The 16,846-nt window shown below is 39.3% G+C and overlaps 1 protein-coding gene across 1 annotated transcript; it reads left to right on the top strand.

The window, feature by feature from the left end:
- The first annotated feature begins 675 nt into the window (after nt 1-675).
- LOC130990472 (uncharacterized) lies at nt 676-4,305 on the top strand. Its single transcript, XM_057914704.1, has 3 exons — nt 676-1,157; nt 1,219-1,486; nt 3,787-4,305. Exons 1-3 carry the CDS (start codon nt 676-678, stop codon nt 4,303-4,305), a joined length of 1,269 nt encoding a protein of 422 aa, XP_057770687.1.
- Nucleotides 4,306-16,846: the final 12,541 nt, after the last annotated feature.

Raw genomic sequence — 16,846 nt, 5'->3', positions numbered from 1 at the left:
ATTGACTGAAACATTTGCATGACTGACTATCAAAAATCTCTTTCTCAATACATACAATCAAACTACTCCATCTGACTTACTCTAATAAACTAATTTCTTTTGGGCACAGAGATTAAGAAACTTACTTTTTAGAAGGAAAGTGATGTGATCCACACCAATTAAGTACTCCCTCCGTCCGCGAATTAAAGCCCCATTTGAGGGTGGGCACGGAGACTAAGAAAGCTGAAAAAGGTGTTGTAGGTAAAAGATAAGGGTAGTTGTTTACTTATTGCTAATCTTTACTTAAGAGAATGCTTTTACTTTATTGACTTTAAGCTTTCCATTTAATTTTATGTTTCAATTTAAGTCTTAATTTTATGTTTCATTGATTAATTAATTTAATAGGCAGAATTCGAAATTTAATAGGCAAATGTTTCATTGATTAATTAATTTTGAGAGAGTGAAATTCGAAACTGTTCAAAATTGAATAGGCATAGGCAGAATTCAAATTAATAGGGAAATGGTACACGTGTTGGAGCCAAAACAAATTTATTAAAATAGGCATCATCCACATTGGCTCCAAAACTTTGGAGCCAAAAGTACAAGGGCCCGCCATTACACTATAAATCCACATCTCCACCTCATTCAATTCCCACCTAATTTTCCTTCAATCCTACTGTTACTCAAAAACAAAAAATGGCTAAAGAAAGGCCAAAGTTCCAAGATGATCAAAGAAACAAAGTTGCCCAGTGGCTGTTAGAGCATAGCAGTGAAGGCAACCTTCGCCATGGAGCAAAAAAAGAGGCGGCACTTCACTTCAAAGTAAACTTGAAGACCATTTGGAGGATTTGGAGCCAAGTCTCCAATCAAAGAGCATTCGGTGTACCTGTCCAGGTTAAATCAATTAGAAAAGGATGTATACACAAGGATAAGATGCTCATTGATGGTGAAAAAGTCAAAAAACTTTCAGTTTTAGAAAGAAGTACACTGAGATGCATGTCGACTCACCTAGGAGTGTCTAAATCTTTGCTTCATCAATGGGTGAAGGAGAAAAAACTGAAACCACATACAAATGCCATAAAACCCTTCCTTACCACACAAAACAAGCTATGTAGGCTGAGGTGGAGCCTTAAACAGCTCAGTGGGGTAAGTGAGGATGGTTTTTATACCATTCCAAAGTATGTACAACACCATCCACATCGATGAAAAATGGTTCTATCTTACCAAAACCAATGATAGATACTACCTCCTGCCCGATGAGGAAGAACCACATAGGACATGCAAATCAAAAAGGCATATTGAAAAAATCATGTTTATGTGTGCTGCTGCGAGGCCTATCATTGATGAAGATGGCACAGTCATATTCGATGGAAAGTTAGGCATTTATCCTTTCATAACCACAGAGCCAGCACAAAGGAACTCGAAAAACAGAGTGAAAGGTACGCTGGAAGTTAAGGCAATTGCAGCAATCACTAAGCCCATCATTAGAGACTGCCTTATAAAACAGGTAAGCATGCTCAATTTTTTTTATTAAATGCTATAAGAATATTTGCAAATTCATCATATAGCTGATAAACACTCATTTTGCATTATTTTTAGGAGTGTTTAAGTGTTCAAAGTGCTAGAATTATGCTTGGTTGTGATATCATTTGGTTTAAGTTTCATATTCTTTTGTGATATTACTTTTGGGTATGGTTTTGGTTATTTTGCTTTAGGTTTGAGTGTTTTGAAAGCTACATATGGATGTTGAAGATCCAAATATCAAGTTACAAGTGTTCCGGATGCGAAAATCGACGAAACGAGCTTGAAGAGCTCGAAAAAAGGAAGAAACGGAGCTACCGGCGATCGGCCGACGACCGCCGGCTGAAGAAGGTTTTTTTAGAGCAGCAGCCGGCGACCCAGCCGGCGACCGCCGCGCAGCCCGCCGAGAAATCGGCATGGCTGGCGATCGAGCGGCGCCCGCCGGGTGCCCGCCCGTGTGCAGTGGAGAATTAAAGAAGAAGGCGGCGACCGCCGCCTGCCCGCCGCAGGGTCGCCGTCAGCCCGGGTTTTTGCATTTTTATTCGTTTTTAAAGTCCTTTTCAAGCTCAAACTCTGTATTTTACCCTGGTACTATAAATAGGTCTTCTTTTGACCTATTTTGGGGTTCCTTTTTCAGTTCCCAGACTTTATTTTTCAGTTTTCTAGCTTTCAGAATTTTATTGCTTTCTAGTTTTAAAGGCTTGGTTCAAGACTGAAGATTCAAGCCGCTACAATCGTTTTTCATTCGGTTTTTATACAATTTAGTTTTTATGATTGCATTCTATTTAATTATGTTTATGTTCTATTTTAGCATGTCTGGCTAGTTTCGTTTAGCTGATTCTAGGGTTTGTAAATAGTTGATTGAATTTATGTGATTTATTTGTTAATACATTTATGCCTTCCAGTTTATGATTCATAATTCCCGGTGCTTGATTTCTTGTGAATTATCTGATCAATAATTTGCATGTTTAGCTATTTGGTTTGAGACCTAGCGGAGATAACTGTTTAGCGGATTCAGGAATGTATGATATGATTTTAACCTTGAGACCTAGCGGAGATAGGTGGATCATAGGGAGCTATTCTTAGGAGCTATTGGGAGTTAGTAGATTTTCTTGAGACCTAACGGAGATAGATAATTTACTAATCTACGATCGTTGCTGCTCTAGCGAGAGTGATTGATTAATTAAGTGATCTCTCATCATAGCTGGATTAAACTGGTACATAAGATTAATAGATTAATTGCATAGATTTAGTTAATGAATTTACTACCCTAGGATCAGTTGTTTTTTAATATTCGAATTTTCCTACGTCTTTTTAATTATTGTTAATTGCGTTTTAGTATAAGTTAATTAAACCTTCCTGCTTTCGTTTACCTGCATACTGTGAGAGTTTGTTTAGGAGATAGATAAAGTAATTTTGTTTTACAGTCTCTGTGGATACGATACTCTGCTTGCTATTTCTGTGCTACGATTACACCGTGTTAGTTGCGGTATTTTTGTTGCTAATAAAATAGTGATCAACTTTTTGGCGCCGTTGCCGGGGACTGTTAAGAATTTGCTTTAATATTTTCGATAGGACTTTATAGTACTGTAGGTTTGATTTGTTTTTATTTTTCTTTTCTGACTTTTAAAAAGGTGTGTTTCTGTAGGTTGCGTATGAACACTAGATCTCACGGAAATCCTCTTTTTGAGTTTGACCCTGAAATCAACAAGACCTTGCGCAATCTTAAGAAGCAGAACAATCAAGTTGAGACAGATACGATGGCTACTCCTGAGCAAATCCAAATTCAAATGCGAGCTCTGCAAGAGCAATTGAAGAAGCTGATTGATAAATCGGAGGCTGAAGAGACTCAGAAGCAACCAGCCATCAATGAAGCATTCATACCACAGTATGTGTACCAAGAGCCCCCACGAGTGAACGTAAACAACTTTGAGCTGAAAACGGGTTTGATCACGATGGTCCAACAGAGCCAATATGGTGGACAAGCGATCGAAGACCCTAATGCGCACCTGGCGCATTTCCTGGAGCTGTGTAGCACGGTGAAGATGAATGGTGTCCCCGATGACATTATCCGTCTTCGTCTTTTTCCCTTCTCACTGCGGGATAAGGCGAAGTCGTAGTATCATACGCTGCAGCTGGGAGATAATATCATGTGGGAAGATTTGGCTCATGCATTCCTACGCAAGTTTCATCCGCCTGGCCTTACATTGAAATTGAAGATGGACATCGATTTGATGAAGGCACGCTCGTGATAATGTTCTACAATGCTTGCGGGGAACGTACAAGGATGCACATGGATACTGCTGCAGGTGGCTCTCTACTTCAGAAAAGATCCAAGCAAATGATCCAGAGTTTCAAGCGGTTGCAAATACTAATGGATTTAAATTCCAATTAGTATGCCAGCCAGCTAATTCACCGGATACAAATGTCAACGACCTCTGGTTTTTCAGAGCTATTCAGAGCCTAAAAGATCAAAAACTAGCCAAGAATGTCGAGGAGTTACTAGAGAATGTGAAAGCTGCGTACGAGGAATACCCACCAGAGAAGCTCAACAATGTTTTCCTAACCTTACAAGGCTGCTATCAAGAGATAATCAAGTGTAAGGGTGGGAACAACTACAAGATTCCGCATATGAATAAAGAAAGACTGTCCAGGCAGGGGATGTTACCACGATGTATTCAAGTTGAAGAATCACTTGTCAAGGAAGGTCTAGAGTTCCTACAGATGGAATCAAGTGAAGAAGGCGAAATTTTAAGGCTTGAAGATGTCATAGAAGGGCTAAATGAAGTGTTACTTATAGACTAGAATTCTGTAGAAGCCTATGTAATTACAGGTGAAAATGTTTACAAGGACAAACACCATGCATGTTTTTGGGGTGTTTGGAATGTAAACTTTTTGTAGATGTTGCCCTCAGACTTTAACATCATCACTGGGCTATTACAATTACCTCAATTGGCACCAATGTCACTCAATCGGCACCAAAGTCACTCAATCGGCACCAACGATGCCGATTGTGCACCAAAGATGCACAATCGATATCACAGGTACATAGAGAGCATCACAGGTACACAGAGAGCAACAAAGGTACACAATCGGCATTCACCATGCAAAACATAAGGCATCACAGAGAACAAATAGAGCATCACAGGTACACAATGAAGGCAGACAGAGAACGCAATCAGAGAGCACAAAGAAGGCAGCAAACACATAAGGCATCACCAGCCATCCCCACCAAAGAAGCTGAAATGAAAACACACATAAGGCATCACCAGCCATCCCCACCAAAGTAAAAATCACGATTTCACCTGGTTCAACAGAACGAGATAACCTGATTCGCTTGGCCTCCTCGCGCTCTCGTCTAAAATATTCTCGGAGGTTTGAAATTCGAGCGGCCTTCTCCCGATCGCGTCTGAAAGATTCACGGAGCTCTGAGATTCGATCGGTCTTTTCCCTCTCTCGTCTGATGTGTTCAGAGAGATGGAAGCCGTCAGAATCATAGTCCGGTGATTCAGAGAGAGATTCCTCCGATTCAGAGAGAGGGAGGCCCGGCGGCTCAGTTTCTGGCAGCAACCACGGCGCCGCTTCAGCTACCGACGAGATCTGCTCCGATTCAGAGAGAGGGAGACGAGCCGCTTCAGTATCTGGCAGCAACCACGGCGCCGCTTCAGCTACCGGCGAGATCTGCTCCGATTCAGAGAGAGGGAGACGAGCCGCTTCAGTATCCGGCAGCAACCACGGCGCCGCTTCAGATATCGACGTCATTTTCTCCGATTCAGAGATAGGAAGGTGCGGCGGCTCGGTTTCAGCCATCAACCACGGCGCCAATTCACAGAGATCAGAGGTCGGGATTTCCGGCACAATCGATTCAGTTTCAAAGGGATGATCCATGGAGTAACACAACAATGGTAGATTTAGGAAGAACAAGAGAGAGACGATGCAAAGAGAGAAGAACCCGATGAAAAAGTCTAGGGTTTGGTAGAAAGAGAGAGGCAACTACGAAATGTGGAATTCTCTAGAATTCCATTTGATAGACATAAATTTAATGGGGCTTTAATTAAGGATGAATACTTAAATCTATAATTAAGTAGGTTAAAAAATTAGGTGGGATAATTTTTTTTTTTAAATAAAATTTTTATTAAAGAGGAAAAGTGAAAAAAAACGGCCGAACCAAAACCCTTGAGAGCACAGGGGGAGCAAACTAAGGGCCGAGCCTCATTAAAACCTCAGCAAGAGTAAAAAGAGTACTCGTTAAAGAAAAGGTGCCTGAGAAGCTGAGTTGGAAATTTTCAGAAGCTCCGGCCGAACCATCGCCCCTAAAAATTCCGGCTCCCAAAAGCACAGAAGAGGAACAAAACAACATAACAACAGCAAAGAAAAGGCGAAGACGGAAACATGAAGACGTCGTCGCCGTGACCCCTCGAAACCCCAACCGAGAGCCAAGATGAAACCGCTTCACCCAAGCGCAAGTCAAATCACAATCACAAATCATCAATAACGTAAACGAACGTGGCTGTGAGAAGCCATGTCAAGACCAACCGCCGTCTTGATAGCCTCAATCGCATGGAGCCACCAACCATTTGGCACCACCTCGCTTGCCATAATATCCGCCGGCTTATTACCCTCCCTGTAAATATGAGTAACCTGCAAATTGAAATCTCTAAGCAAACCTAAGGTCTTCTTCCAAGCCGCGACGAAGCGCCACGGCACCAAATAATCCCGACTTCCAAAAAGATTCACAATATAAGTAGAATCTGATTCCACCCACAAAAACCGCCAGTTCCTCTCATGCGCAATTTGAATCGCGAGAATGACCGCAAGAAGCTCCGCTTCAAAGGCAAACCCTTTGCCGCCATCTTGATGAAAACACCCACGGACACAACCGTGATTATCCCGAAATACCCCGCCCGCAGCGATCTTCCCCGGAGCTCCTAAAGCAGAGCCATCAGTATTGACCTTAATCCACTGTAGAATCGGGGGCCACCAATGCACATTCACAAAAATAGGAGGCGGCGAAGCTCTAGTCGCCACCCCAATCCTCCTAATAATCAAATAATCCGACCAACTGTTATTCATACAACCCAACTTGCTGAAGTTAGCTTCAACTTCTTTAAAAGCAACCCTAATGTGTTGAAGCAACCGCTGACTGCTATAAACCTTCCCTTTGAACACACACTCGTTTCTTTGATGCCAAATAGCCCAAAGAAGATAAATAATACCAGCCTTCCAGTACGTCAGAACTTGAGAGCTAGGCTTATGATTCCACGCTGCAACTAAGAAACCATGGATATCAACATGCTCACCATTAAAATTAAACCAGTTCAAGAACTCCTCCCAAACATGTCTAAGCTCGCTGCATTGCCAGAAAAGATGATCGATAGACTCCCCACTCCTATAGCAAAAACAACAAAAATTAGGCAAAATCAATCCTTGCTTAATGAGGCAATCGAAAGTAGGTAATCGGTTATGAATCAGCCTCCAACAAAGCAACGAACGTCGAACCGGGATGAAATTTTCCCAAATCCAAGAACCCCACTTAACAATAGGAAACCCATGACAGCGTTTTGAGAAAGCTGCGGCAGCAGAGACCGTACCATGCACAGAACTTTTCCAAAACCTATCATCCGAACCCTCCCCTACAGGAAGAAGCAGGATATCACAAATGATTTCCGGGAAGACATTTAAAAAGTTTTGAGTGAAATGCCAGATCCCCTCATAATAATAATCCGCCACTGAGCAAGTCAGCGTCTCCAAAAGGAAATCCGGGACACCACAACGCTTCACAAGAGAGTAACCAAGCCAATCATCTTTCCAAAAATTGATCGAAGTTCCTGCACCCACATAACAATAAGCCTCATCAAGTAACTCAGGGATTTCCTGCCTCAAGCCCAACCAGATCGAAGACGCCGCCGCCTTGGTAGGACGACAAAGCGGCGTCAAATATCTACTGCGCATAATCTGATGACTGAAACAATGCCCACCAATAATGTTCCACGCCATCTTCATCAAGTAGCTCTTGTTCATAATATCAAATGAACGAATTCCAAGACCACCCTCCTCCTTAATAGCACACACCCTCGCCCAACTAACCGGGCAGCTGGGTCTCTTGGAAACATCGCCAGTCCAGATAAAATTCCGACACTTCAAATCCAGGTCCTTAATGAGACTTCTCGGCCAGCGATACACCATCATAGAATGCGTAATAGAACTCTGAATCACAGACTTCACCAAACAAATTCTACCAGCCATAGAAAGCTGCATGCCCTTCCATCTGGCAAACTTGAGAATAATCCGATCATGAATTGCACGCAAGAAAGAGGCTTTGACCCTCCCAGAGAAAATAGGCACGCCCAGATAATTGAATGGCAGAGAACCCTTCCTGAAATTTAAAATATTAATGATATGACGTCTCAACCTGTTAGGAGTCTTGTCCCCAAAATAAACGTGAGATTTCTCCATAGAACAGATCTGACCCGAGATAGAGCCATAAAACTCCAAAATATGAGTGATCTTACGAGCATTCGCAGTCGTTGCACGACCAAACACCAAAATATCATCTGCATAAAGGAGATGAGTAGGGAAAGCAGTACCTCTGGTCAATTTCATTGGAACAAGATTACCGGAATCAACACAATTCTGGAAGAGGACACTGAGCACATCTTCAGCAATTCCAAATAAAATTGGGGACAAAGGATCCCCCTGCCTGACGCCTCTAGAACACTGAAAATAACCACAAAGATTGCTGTTATAAAGAATTGAAAGTCTTGCAGAACGAAGAATAATAGCAATCCATCTGATGAAAGTTTCAGAGTAGCCTCCAGCTCGCAAAACCTTAAGAAGAAAATCCCAACGTAAGGTATCAAAAGCCTTTCTGATATCAATCTTACAAGCCATGTTAACCCCCCCCATGAGAACGCTTGAGGCAATTCACTCCCTCAGAACCAAGCATAATGCAGTCATGAATGGAACGACCGCGAACAAAACCATACTGATGCTTGGAAACCATCTCCGCCGCCACACCGCTCAGTCTCGTGGCCAAAACTTTTGAAATGATTTTGAAAAGGAAGTTCGAAAGCACAATAGGCCTCAGATCAGCAACAGAATTCACCGTCTCTTTCTTCGGAATGAGAATCAAAGTATTGGAGTTGCAACCCGTTGGAAGATAGGAAGCCACAAAGAAATTCCTAACAGCCTCCCAGATATCCTGCTTAATGATACTCCAGCAAGCATGATAGAACCTACCACAGAAGCCATCCGGACCCGCAGCACTGTGTGGATCCATGTCAAAAACCGCAGCGGTAATCTCCTCCTGATCAGGAATCCTAGACAGTAAGGCATTCTTAGCGGAGAAAACCTTGTGATCAATTACAGCCTCAATCTGCACAATATCCACCTCAGCTGTCTGATCTTCAGCAAAGAGACTAGTAAAAAACTGGACAATATGACCACCAATCTCATCCTGATCATAAACCATCTGATTATTAATCTCAAGATGGGCAATCATATAAGATCTCTTCTTGTAACGAAGCAGGGAGTGAAAAAACGAGTTATTCCGATCTCCATCATGCAGCCACTTGACTCTACATTTTTGACGAAGCAGACTACTCTTTCTGGATAAAGACACATTAATTTTCGCCTGAGCTAAAACCTCTGCGTCAAAAAGCGCATCTGTATACCCTTCCTGTGAAATCTGAGCCTGAATCTCCAATAACTCCTGCTGCGCAGTAGCGATTGAAATATCAACATTCCCAAAGACAGTTCTATTCCAATTTTGCAGCTCCTTTCGCAGCCGTTTAAGTTTAAACATAACCCTATAAATCGGACATCGCGTGTCCACCGGGTCCCGCCAAGAATTCTCAACGAAACTCTCAAAATCCGGATGACTAGTCCACATATGTAAGAACTTGAAGAAACGACGACTAGTCTGCTGAGCTTGGCAACAAATAAGCACCAATGGTGCATGATCAGACGTCACACGGGGAAGAGCATGTGACGTTATAGACTGCCAGCTATCTGAGAAAGAAGTCGAAACAATGGCCCTGTCAAGAACTGACTCAACATGAGAAGGCATAAACTTCCGGCCCGACCAAGTAAATCGAAGACCAGAAGTCTGGGGCTCAACAAACCCAGTAGCAGCAATAAAATCGTTGAACTCTCTGCAAGCAGCTGCATTTGGGAGACGGGTGCTAATCCGTTCATGAGCTCCCTTAACAGCATTAAAATCACCAATGAAAACTGTCTGACCATCAAAATAATTCAGCAAATCTAGCCACAGAGTGCGCCGTTCAATATGAGAGTTTGAGCCGTGAACCACAGCAACCCTAAAGTTATGATGAAGCCAAACACAACTCAATAAAACAACCTAATCAGTAGATAACTCAATTCTGACAGAAACAACAGGATGAACGAACACCCAAATATTCGAACACATATCAACTCTGGAGTTCTGATGACAAGGAACCACATTCAAAGAACGCCAAAAAGAAGCAGGACAATTATGAAAAGCCATTTTAGGTTCCAGAATACCGACCACCAACGGCGAAAAAGAGGCACAATGCTCTTTCAGAAGAAGTTTGGTTTCATCAGTGAGCCCACGGACGTTCCAAACAAGCATGTTCATAAAAACTAATGATTGTTAGTGGATTGGGACTCCCCCCTCTCCACTTGAGCTGCCCAACTCTTAGCCGTAAAGTCAGCAACGTCACTCATAACTTTGCCGCTCTTCGATGTCCGCTGTTCAATCACATAATCCATTGGGTTATGCCCCAACTCTTTCGCCTCTTGCATACGTTTGTTAATCAAATCCTCAGATTGTTGATTACTTTCCACCTCTTCTGTTCCACGCAGCCTAGATTTAATTGTTCCTGCCGGCGGGTCCTTCTTCCCGGTTTGAATACCATGTCTCTTAGGCGGCCTACCACGCGGCCGTTTAATAGCGGAATCTCTGTTTGACTGAAGAACCTCCTTAAGACGCTGAGCTTTAATAGCTGCCTCCAACTGCACTGTTTTTTTAGCCAAATCCAACCTGATCTCATCAACAGTAGGCTTTGTTGGACTAACCTCAGAATCCACCCTAGACTCGGAACCCTCGAAATCATGGACATCATTCTCCAAATTTTCAGCAAAGATTTCCTCATCCACTTCCTCACAACTGCTAGAACCCGTCTCCACAGTTTTCGAAAAAACTGCATTCAATAAATCCGGACCTAAGAGATCCAAAGCCTCTTTCCCCGAGCACTTCTCCCGAGCAGTGAAACAATCCTCGTGAATCGAAGAACGGGAGTTATGCAACCCCACCTCCGCGTCATCACTATGCCTCTCCGACATTGTACTATCATCAGCTAAAAAATCCCCCTGAATCACCCGATCCTCCTCAGTCAAAGGACCAAAGGGATTAACATCAGTTGCCACCTTGTCAAAAGACTCTCCCTGCCGATTTTGTAGTCCTTTCGGGGAAGAAACCTGTAAAGTTCTTCCAGTAGGCTGCCAACTTTTCCCACGAGCCCTTGCTTTAGACCCTGCTTGCTTCTCAGTGGCATCATTTTTCGACTGATTGGCATGATCTTTGGCTTTGCTTTTGATACATTTGTCCCGGCTATGCCCCGTAATTCTGCATGAAGAACAATAAAGTGGTAACTGTTCATAGTAAAATTCAACAAAAATAGAATTATTGTCACACCCGATGGTCATAGAATCTTGAAGAGGAAGAGCCAAATCAACTTCAACGAGAATTCTTGCAAAATGTCCGACTTCTTTATACACAGACGGACCATCAAACCGAATCGGAAGACCGATAGCTCTGCCTATAGCCGAGAAAACCTCAGGATGCCATAACTCAATCGGCAGATAGTATAGCCGCACCCAAACTTGACATAGCGATGAAATCTCTTTGTAGGGATCAAAGAAACGTGTCCATTCCCGGAGTCGAAAAGCGCCCTGCGACAAATCCCAACCATTGCGCTGCTTAGCTATTGCCTTATCCTCTGCAGAACTGAAATTAATAATATAGAAACCCTTGGCCATAGGTGTTAGCGTCCAGCAACCTTTAATGCTCCAATGATGTTGTAGTTCTTCCTTAAGACCGAAAGTAGTTCTCGGTTTGTCCCCTTTTTGAAGCAACAGTCGCCCAATGAGAGCATGATCAAAAGTTTCCACTTGTTTCTTGTAGAATTCAGCAGGGATATCCAAGTTGTATTTACTGCCAATCTTCTCCGAATTCAAAGCCGCAAACTTGTTGGCCAAGATATCAGGCTTGCGGGCTGAACGAGGACGGACCATAGCAGCGTACGACGCCTTGATTTTGCCTTCCGAAGCCGCTACCTCAGGGAGTCCCGTAGGCAGCTGCTCAGCTGCGAGAACTTGTTGGTCAGTAGCAGAATTTCCCGCATTGAGAAGAGCACGTGCAGTAGGTAAAGAATTAACATCAACGTGATTTTGATTCTCAGCGGTAGAAATTAAAAACTGTGTTTCTGCAGCCTCCTGCTGCTTAGTGTTCGTTGGAGGAGACCTAAAGTTATTTGAAATAGGAGGGAGATTGAGTGCCGACCGGTCGGCAGAACCTGCCATCGCCGGCACTAATTGGCGATCTCAACTTCCAGAGCAGCAGCAACAGCGGCGAAGTCCAACGATCCAGACTGTGGAAACTCGTCGGCTTCGTCGGAACGGAGCTGGAGTCCTACGATCCAGATCTTTGGATCCACGCAGACGCCGATCTAGCGCAGCAAGCAGCCCTCCCCACCGTCGGAGCGAGGCAGCGGCCGGCGAGATCCAGTGACGTCGGAGCGAAGACAGCAACGATGGCGTCAAGCAGTGGCTTCCTTGAGGCGGCGTCCGGTGAGTGTTTGAGACTTGAGATGAATATTCGACGGGTGAAGAAGCCGCAGACCGGAGGCTGGAGTTGGTGCCGGGCCGGTGGCAACCGGCGGTAGGTGCAGAGGGGAACGGCGCACAAAACGCTGACCCTAAAATCTCATTTTACAGAGAGGGAGAACGCTCCTGTTACTGTTCATCTAAGAGAGAGAATTTTCCATCTTCCTTTTTCTTCTAATTAGGTGGGATAATTAATGGCAAAGTGTAGTAATTTAAAGTAAAGAGGGAGGGTAAAAGGGTACAAAAAAGCAAATGGGGCTTTAATTCGCGGACAAATATTTAGAGGCAAATGAGGCTTTAATTCGCGGACGGAGGGAGTATATATTTTTTTTCACTCAAAATGATAAAACGAGCCTATTTTAGTGGGACGCCAAAAATAAAAATAAAAAATGAGCCTATTAAAATGGGACAGAATGAGTATCATTCATCCATTGATCTCTCATCCGATCGCATAGGCGATTTTTTTTTTATAATATTCATTATAGAAAATACCAGTATATATTTATTGGGGACCAAAGGCTTAAAGATTTCTTTATTTATTATATGCTTTAATTATATATATATATATATATATAATATTAATAAAGAATAAAAAATTGTGGGGACACATGCCGCATAGGGGTTAATGTTGTCTATCTCTGCTAATAACAAGTGTAAATAAATGAGAACTATAAGGGGGGGTAGTTAGTAAAATTATTGCAAAAAAAAAAAAAACTAAAAAATATTTCATCGACGGACGAAAATAGATAAATAGAAACATATTTCGTGGACAAATGGAGTATAATTTTTTTAATTTTAAGAATTTTACAATATTGACATAAAATCATATTAATTGCATTTAATTAATTATTATGAATATATTTAAGAGGAAAAATTATCGCTGATTCAAGATAAAATTGTGTTTCCATATTTACTACTTTTGCAAATTATGATTTTTCAAATGCGGCAAATTTATTTTTTTTCAAATAAGATGTTGCAGTTAATATTGTTTGTGTAGTGGGATAAAAGATGTAGCCTTTTTTTTTGTTAGACAAACCTCTATCAAGGTATGACACTAACCTAATCAGATCCTCGTTATGCTCTGACCTAAATCAGAACACTGATGGGGCCATGTCCACCTCTACAGGGATAACTCCTTATTAATTAATCTCAAATGCGGGGACTATAGACACATGAGTCACACTCCCCTAAAAATATTATAACTACTTGTAAGGCCTATGTAATGATAGAGACAAAAAAACACTATTTATTCATGAAATTCATCAATACTCAAGTGAAACATGTCACTTTTTCCTCTCTCTTGTGCAAAAACATCAACACATTTTTCTTCATCTCCAATGATCGTTGGTCGCCATCGACCATTGCAATGCCCATCATTTCTTCATATTTTCTGGACATTTGTTGCAAGGGAACTAATCCACCCACTTCAGTTTGTTTGTCATTACTACTATTATGAACTTTTACTAATACTCCATCCGTTTCAATCCAATAGGCTCATTTCTTTTCGACACGGAGATTAAAAAACTTATTTTTTAGGAATAAAGTGGTGTGGTCCATACCGATTAAGTACATTTTCTTTTACTTAAAATGGAAAACGAGCCTATTGAAATGGGACGTCTTAAAAAGGAAAACGAGCCTATTAGAGTGGAACGGAGAGAGTATAATATATGAATATCTAAATGAAACACAATTAAAAATAATATTTTTTTTCATATGTAAAAGCACTCGCATCTATTGACTCATTACCCTGACTCAAGCCATCATCTGCGATGAGCTGCTTGGCTCGAGCGTCGGCCCTTAAGGATGAGTCGGCCGCGATGGGTAAAAAAGGGAAGCGTGTGTATTACACGTGTTGGACTTCAAAAAATAAAATAAAAATATAATTTTTTAAAGAAAAAAAATAGTAAACCAATTTTTTTTCCTTTTCTTTTATCATCTATAAATACCTATTTTCTCTACATCATTTACACATCAATGTCTCCATCTTTTCTTCTTCATTTCCCCTTTTCCATCTCAAATCTTTCTTCATCTCAAGATTCTTCATACTTTCAAAATTGTTCTTTATTTCAAATAGATCCTAACAATCTCAATTTTTTTAAAAATTTATGTCATTTAACTAGTGTATCTCCCGCGCTATGCGCGGGGATTGTGATATTAGAATCGCATAAATTATGTATATATTTAATAGTGTTTTACATTTTTTACGTCCATAAAAAATAGTCCTTGGAAGAGATGATACAAATTTTAATAAAAATAGTTAGTGTATTGTGAATGAATAAAGGATCATACTTAAAAAGTAGTGTAAATAATGATAATTAATTATATTGTGAGTGAAGAAAAAGATTCATCAAATCCATTATGTGATGCAAACTTTCCAAAACTATAATGAAACTAATTTTTATGGACGTCCTTAAATGACAGAAATAGACTGTTTTTGTGGGCGTATAGAGTAATTATTAGTATAACCTAAAAAAATTTAATTTTAATAACAAATTTATTATTTGCAAATTGATCTAATATTTTAATATAATCAATGTAATTTATGCAAAAATATAACATTTGTTTATATAAGATATAGTGTCACATATATAATAAGTTACTAATGATATAATAAATCAAATTAACAACTACTTTCATATTCAAAATTATAATTAATAGTCAAATCAAATAATATATATTTATATATAAACATAAAAAAATAAAAAGTTATTTCATTCAAATAATATGTTGAAAATTTAAATTATCATAATTAATTCAATTCATAAATATCGTAGATCATTACACTTTATACATAATTTATGTATTACAACTTTAAATTATCATAATTCATTTATTTTAAATATATTTTCACGTATTATATATCAAATTCAAGGTCAATTAATGAGCTTTCACGTATTATTTTATGTTACATATAATTACTTGAAAATGAAAATACATACATATATATATAAAATAAGAAAAGAAAGAAATAAATTATTTAAATAATATATTCAACAACAAATAAATTCAACAGTTGTTTCCCTTAGGCATCCGCTGACATCATTTTTTCTATCTTTACATGAAGTGAATATATTGAATTTGAATTTTTTTTAACTCCTCATTTTTTTTAATTTAACTTTTATCCCTCCAATTAAATTTATTTCCACACACTTCTTTATATATATATATATATATATATATATATATATATATATATATATATATGTATATGTATATATATATATATATAATATGATACTATACCATTTTAAGATAAATTACATAATGTCCTATTAATAACTTTTTTTTTAGGAAATCGTATTAATAACTTTAAATACTATAAAATAGATAGGAATACATAATTTGAAAAATTAAAATATTAGAATTACAAAAAAATATAGAAAATTATTGAAGTTTAAAATATAGTTTATAGTTTATAGAAAAATAATATAAATAGTTTAATATGTTAAAACTTTCATTTACTATAAGTTGCTCATTTTAATTTCATTTTTTACATAGCATATATTAAATTAAGGGTCCTTTCATGATATTTTATTTAAGATGTATATTAGACATTTTATCCAAAATATAATTATATGAAAATGACAAAAATATATTTTATATTCAAAATGAGATAAATGGGAATTAATTAAAATTTTAAACAACTCCTACAATAAAAGTAATTAACCAACCAATTCGGTAGTTTTAATGGTGCCAAAAAAAACAATCGGCAGTTTTAGCTAGATTGTGGATTTTTTTCCAATTCCAAAATTACCCTTCAAATTAAATTTATTGACATTTACTTTACTTTTTATATATATAAAGATTTTATGTAATTTAAAATTTAAGTAATTGTCTTATAAATTTGTATAATTTAAATTAAATCAAAATAAAAAACTTAAAACTAATTCATATGAGTCAACATGATGAGCCAACCCAATGCAACACGTTACTCATAAATGGGCCTGGAGCATGGATAAGTTAAGCATTCACTCAACCAATGTGAATGCTCTAAAATTTACATCCACCTCACGTGTGTATTATACTCACATTTAGGTAATTAATTAGGTCAGCCAACTCGATTTTTTATTCGAGTTTACATAAAAACTTGGGTACAATCGGATTGACCCCGCATCCAAAATAGAGTTATTTATAAAGTTCGGGTTAGAATACGAGTTCGGATTAGAGACCTGCAGGGTGGTCTAAGTGAGGGCGCAACCCGTTTGTACGGTACACCCGATTGTACCCAAAATCAACTCATAAATTTAAATAAATAAAATATAATTATTTAAAGTCTCTCTCATCTTTCCTATTGGGACTTTTTTCTCTCTCTCCTCACTCATCTCTCATTTTTTTTTTCATTCTCTCTCCTCTCAACAAGAAATTGAGTTTTTTTTTTAAGAACAAAGGAAACTTTCATTAGTTCAAATCGTGACTCACAATATCTGTGAGGCCCGGTGGAAAGTTGGACTTTCAGATCATTACATCGTCAAAAGAAATG

This window comes from Salvia miltiorrhiza, chromosome 6, assembly GCF_028751815.1.
Source record: "Salvia miltiorrhiza cultivar Shanhuang (shh) chromosome 6, IMPLAD_Smil_shh, whole genome shotgun sequence".
In the NCBI taxonomy this organism is placed as follows: Eukaryota; Viridiplantae; Streptophyta; class Magnoliopsida; order Lamiales; family Lamiaceae; genus Salvia; species Salvia miltiorrhiza.
The sequence above is the reverse complement of the archived record's forward strand: the minus strand, read 5'-3'. Positions and strand labels throughout refer to the sequence as shown.

Excerpts from the sequence above, each read along its gene's own strand:
- LOC130990472 (XM_057914704.1), top strand. The coding sequence starts at position 676 with ATGGCTAAAGAAAGGCCAAAGTTCCAAGATGATCAAAGAAACAAAGTT. Across the intron at positions 1,158-1,218 it reads GGTTTTTATACCATTCCAAA|ATACTACCTCCTGCCCGATG; the intron begins GTATGTACAACA and ends AACCAATGATAG. Across the intron at positions 1,487-3,786 it reads GAGACTGCCTTATAAAACAG|GATGCACATGGATACTGCTG; the intron begins GTAAGCATGCTC and ends GGAACGTACAAG.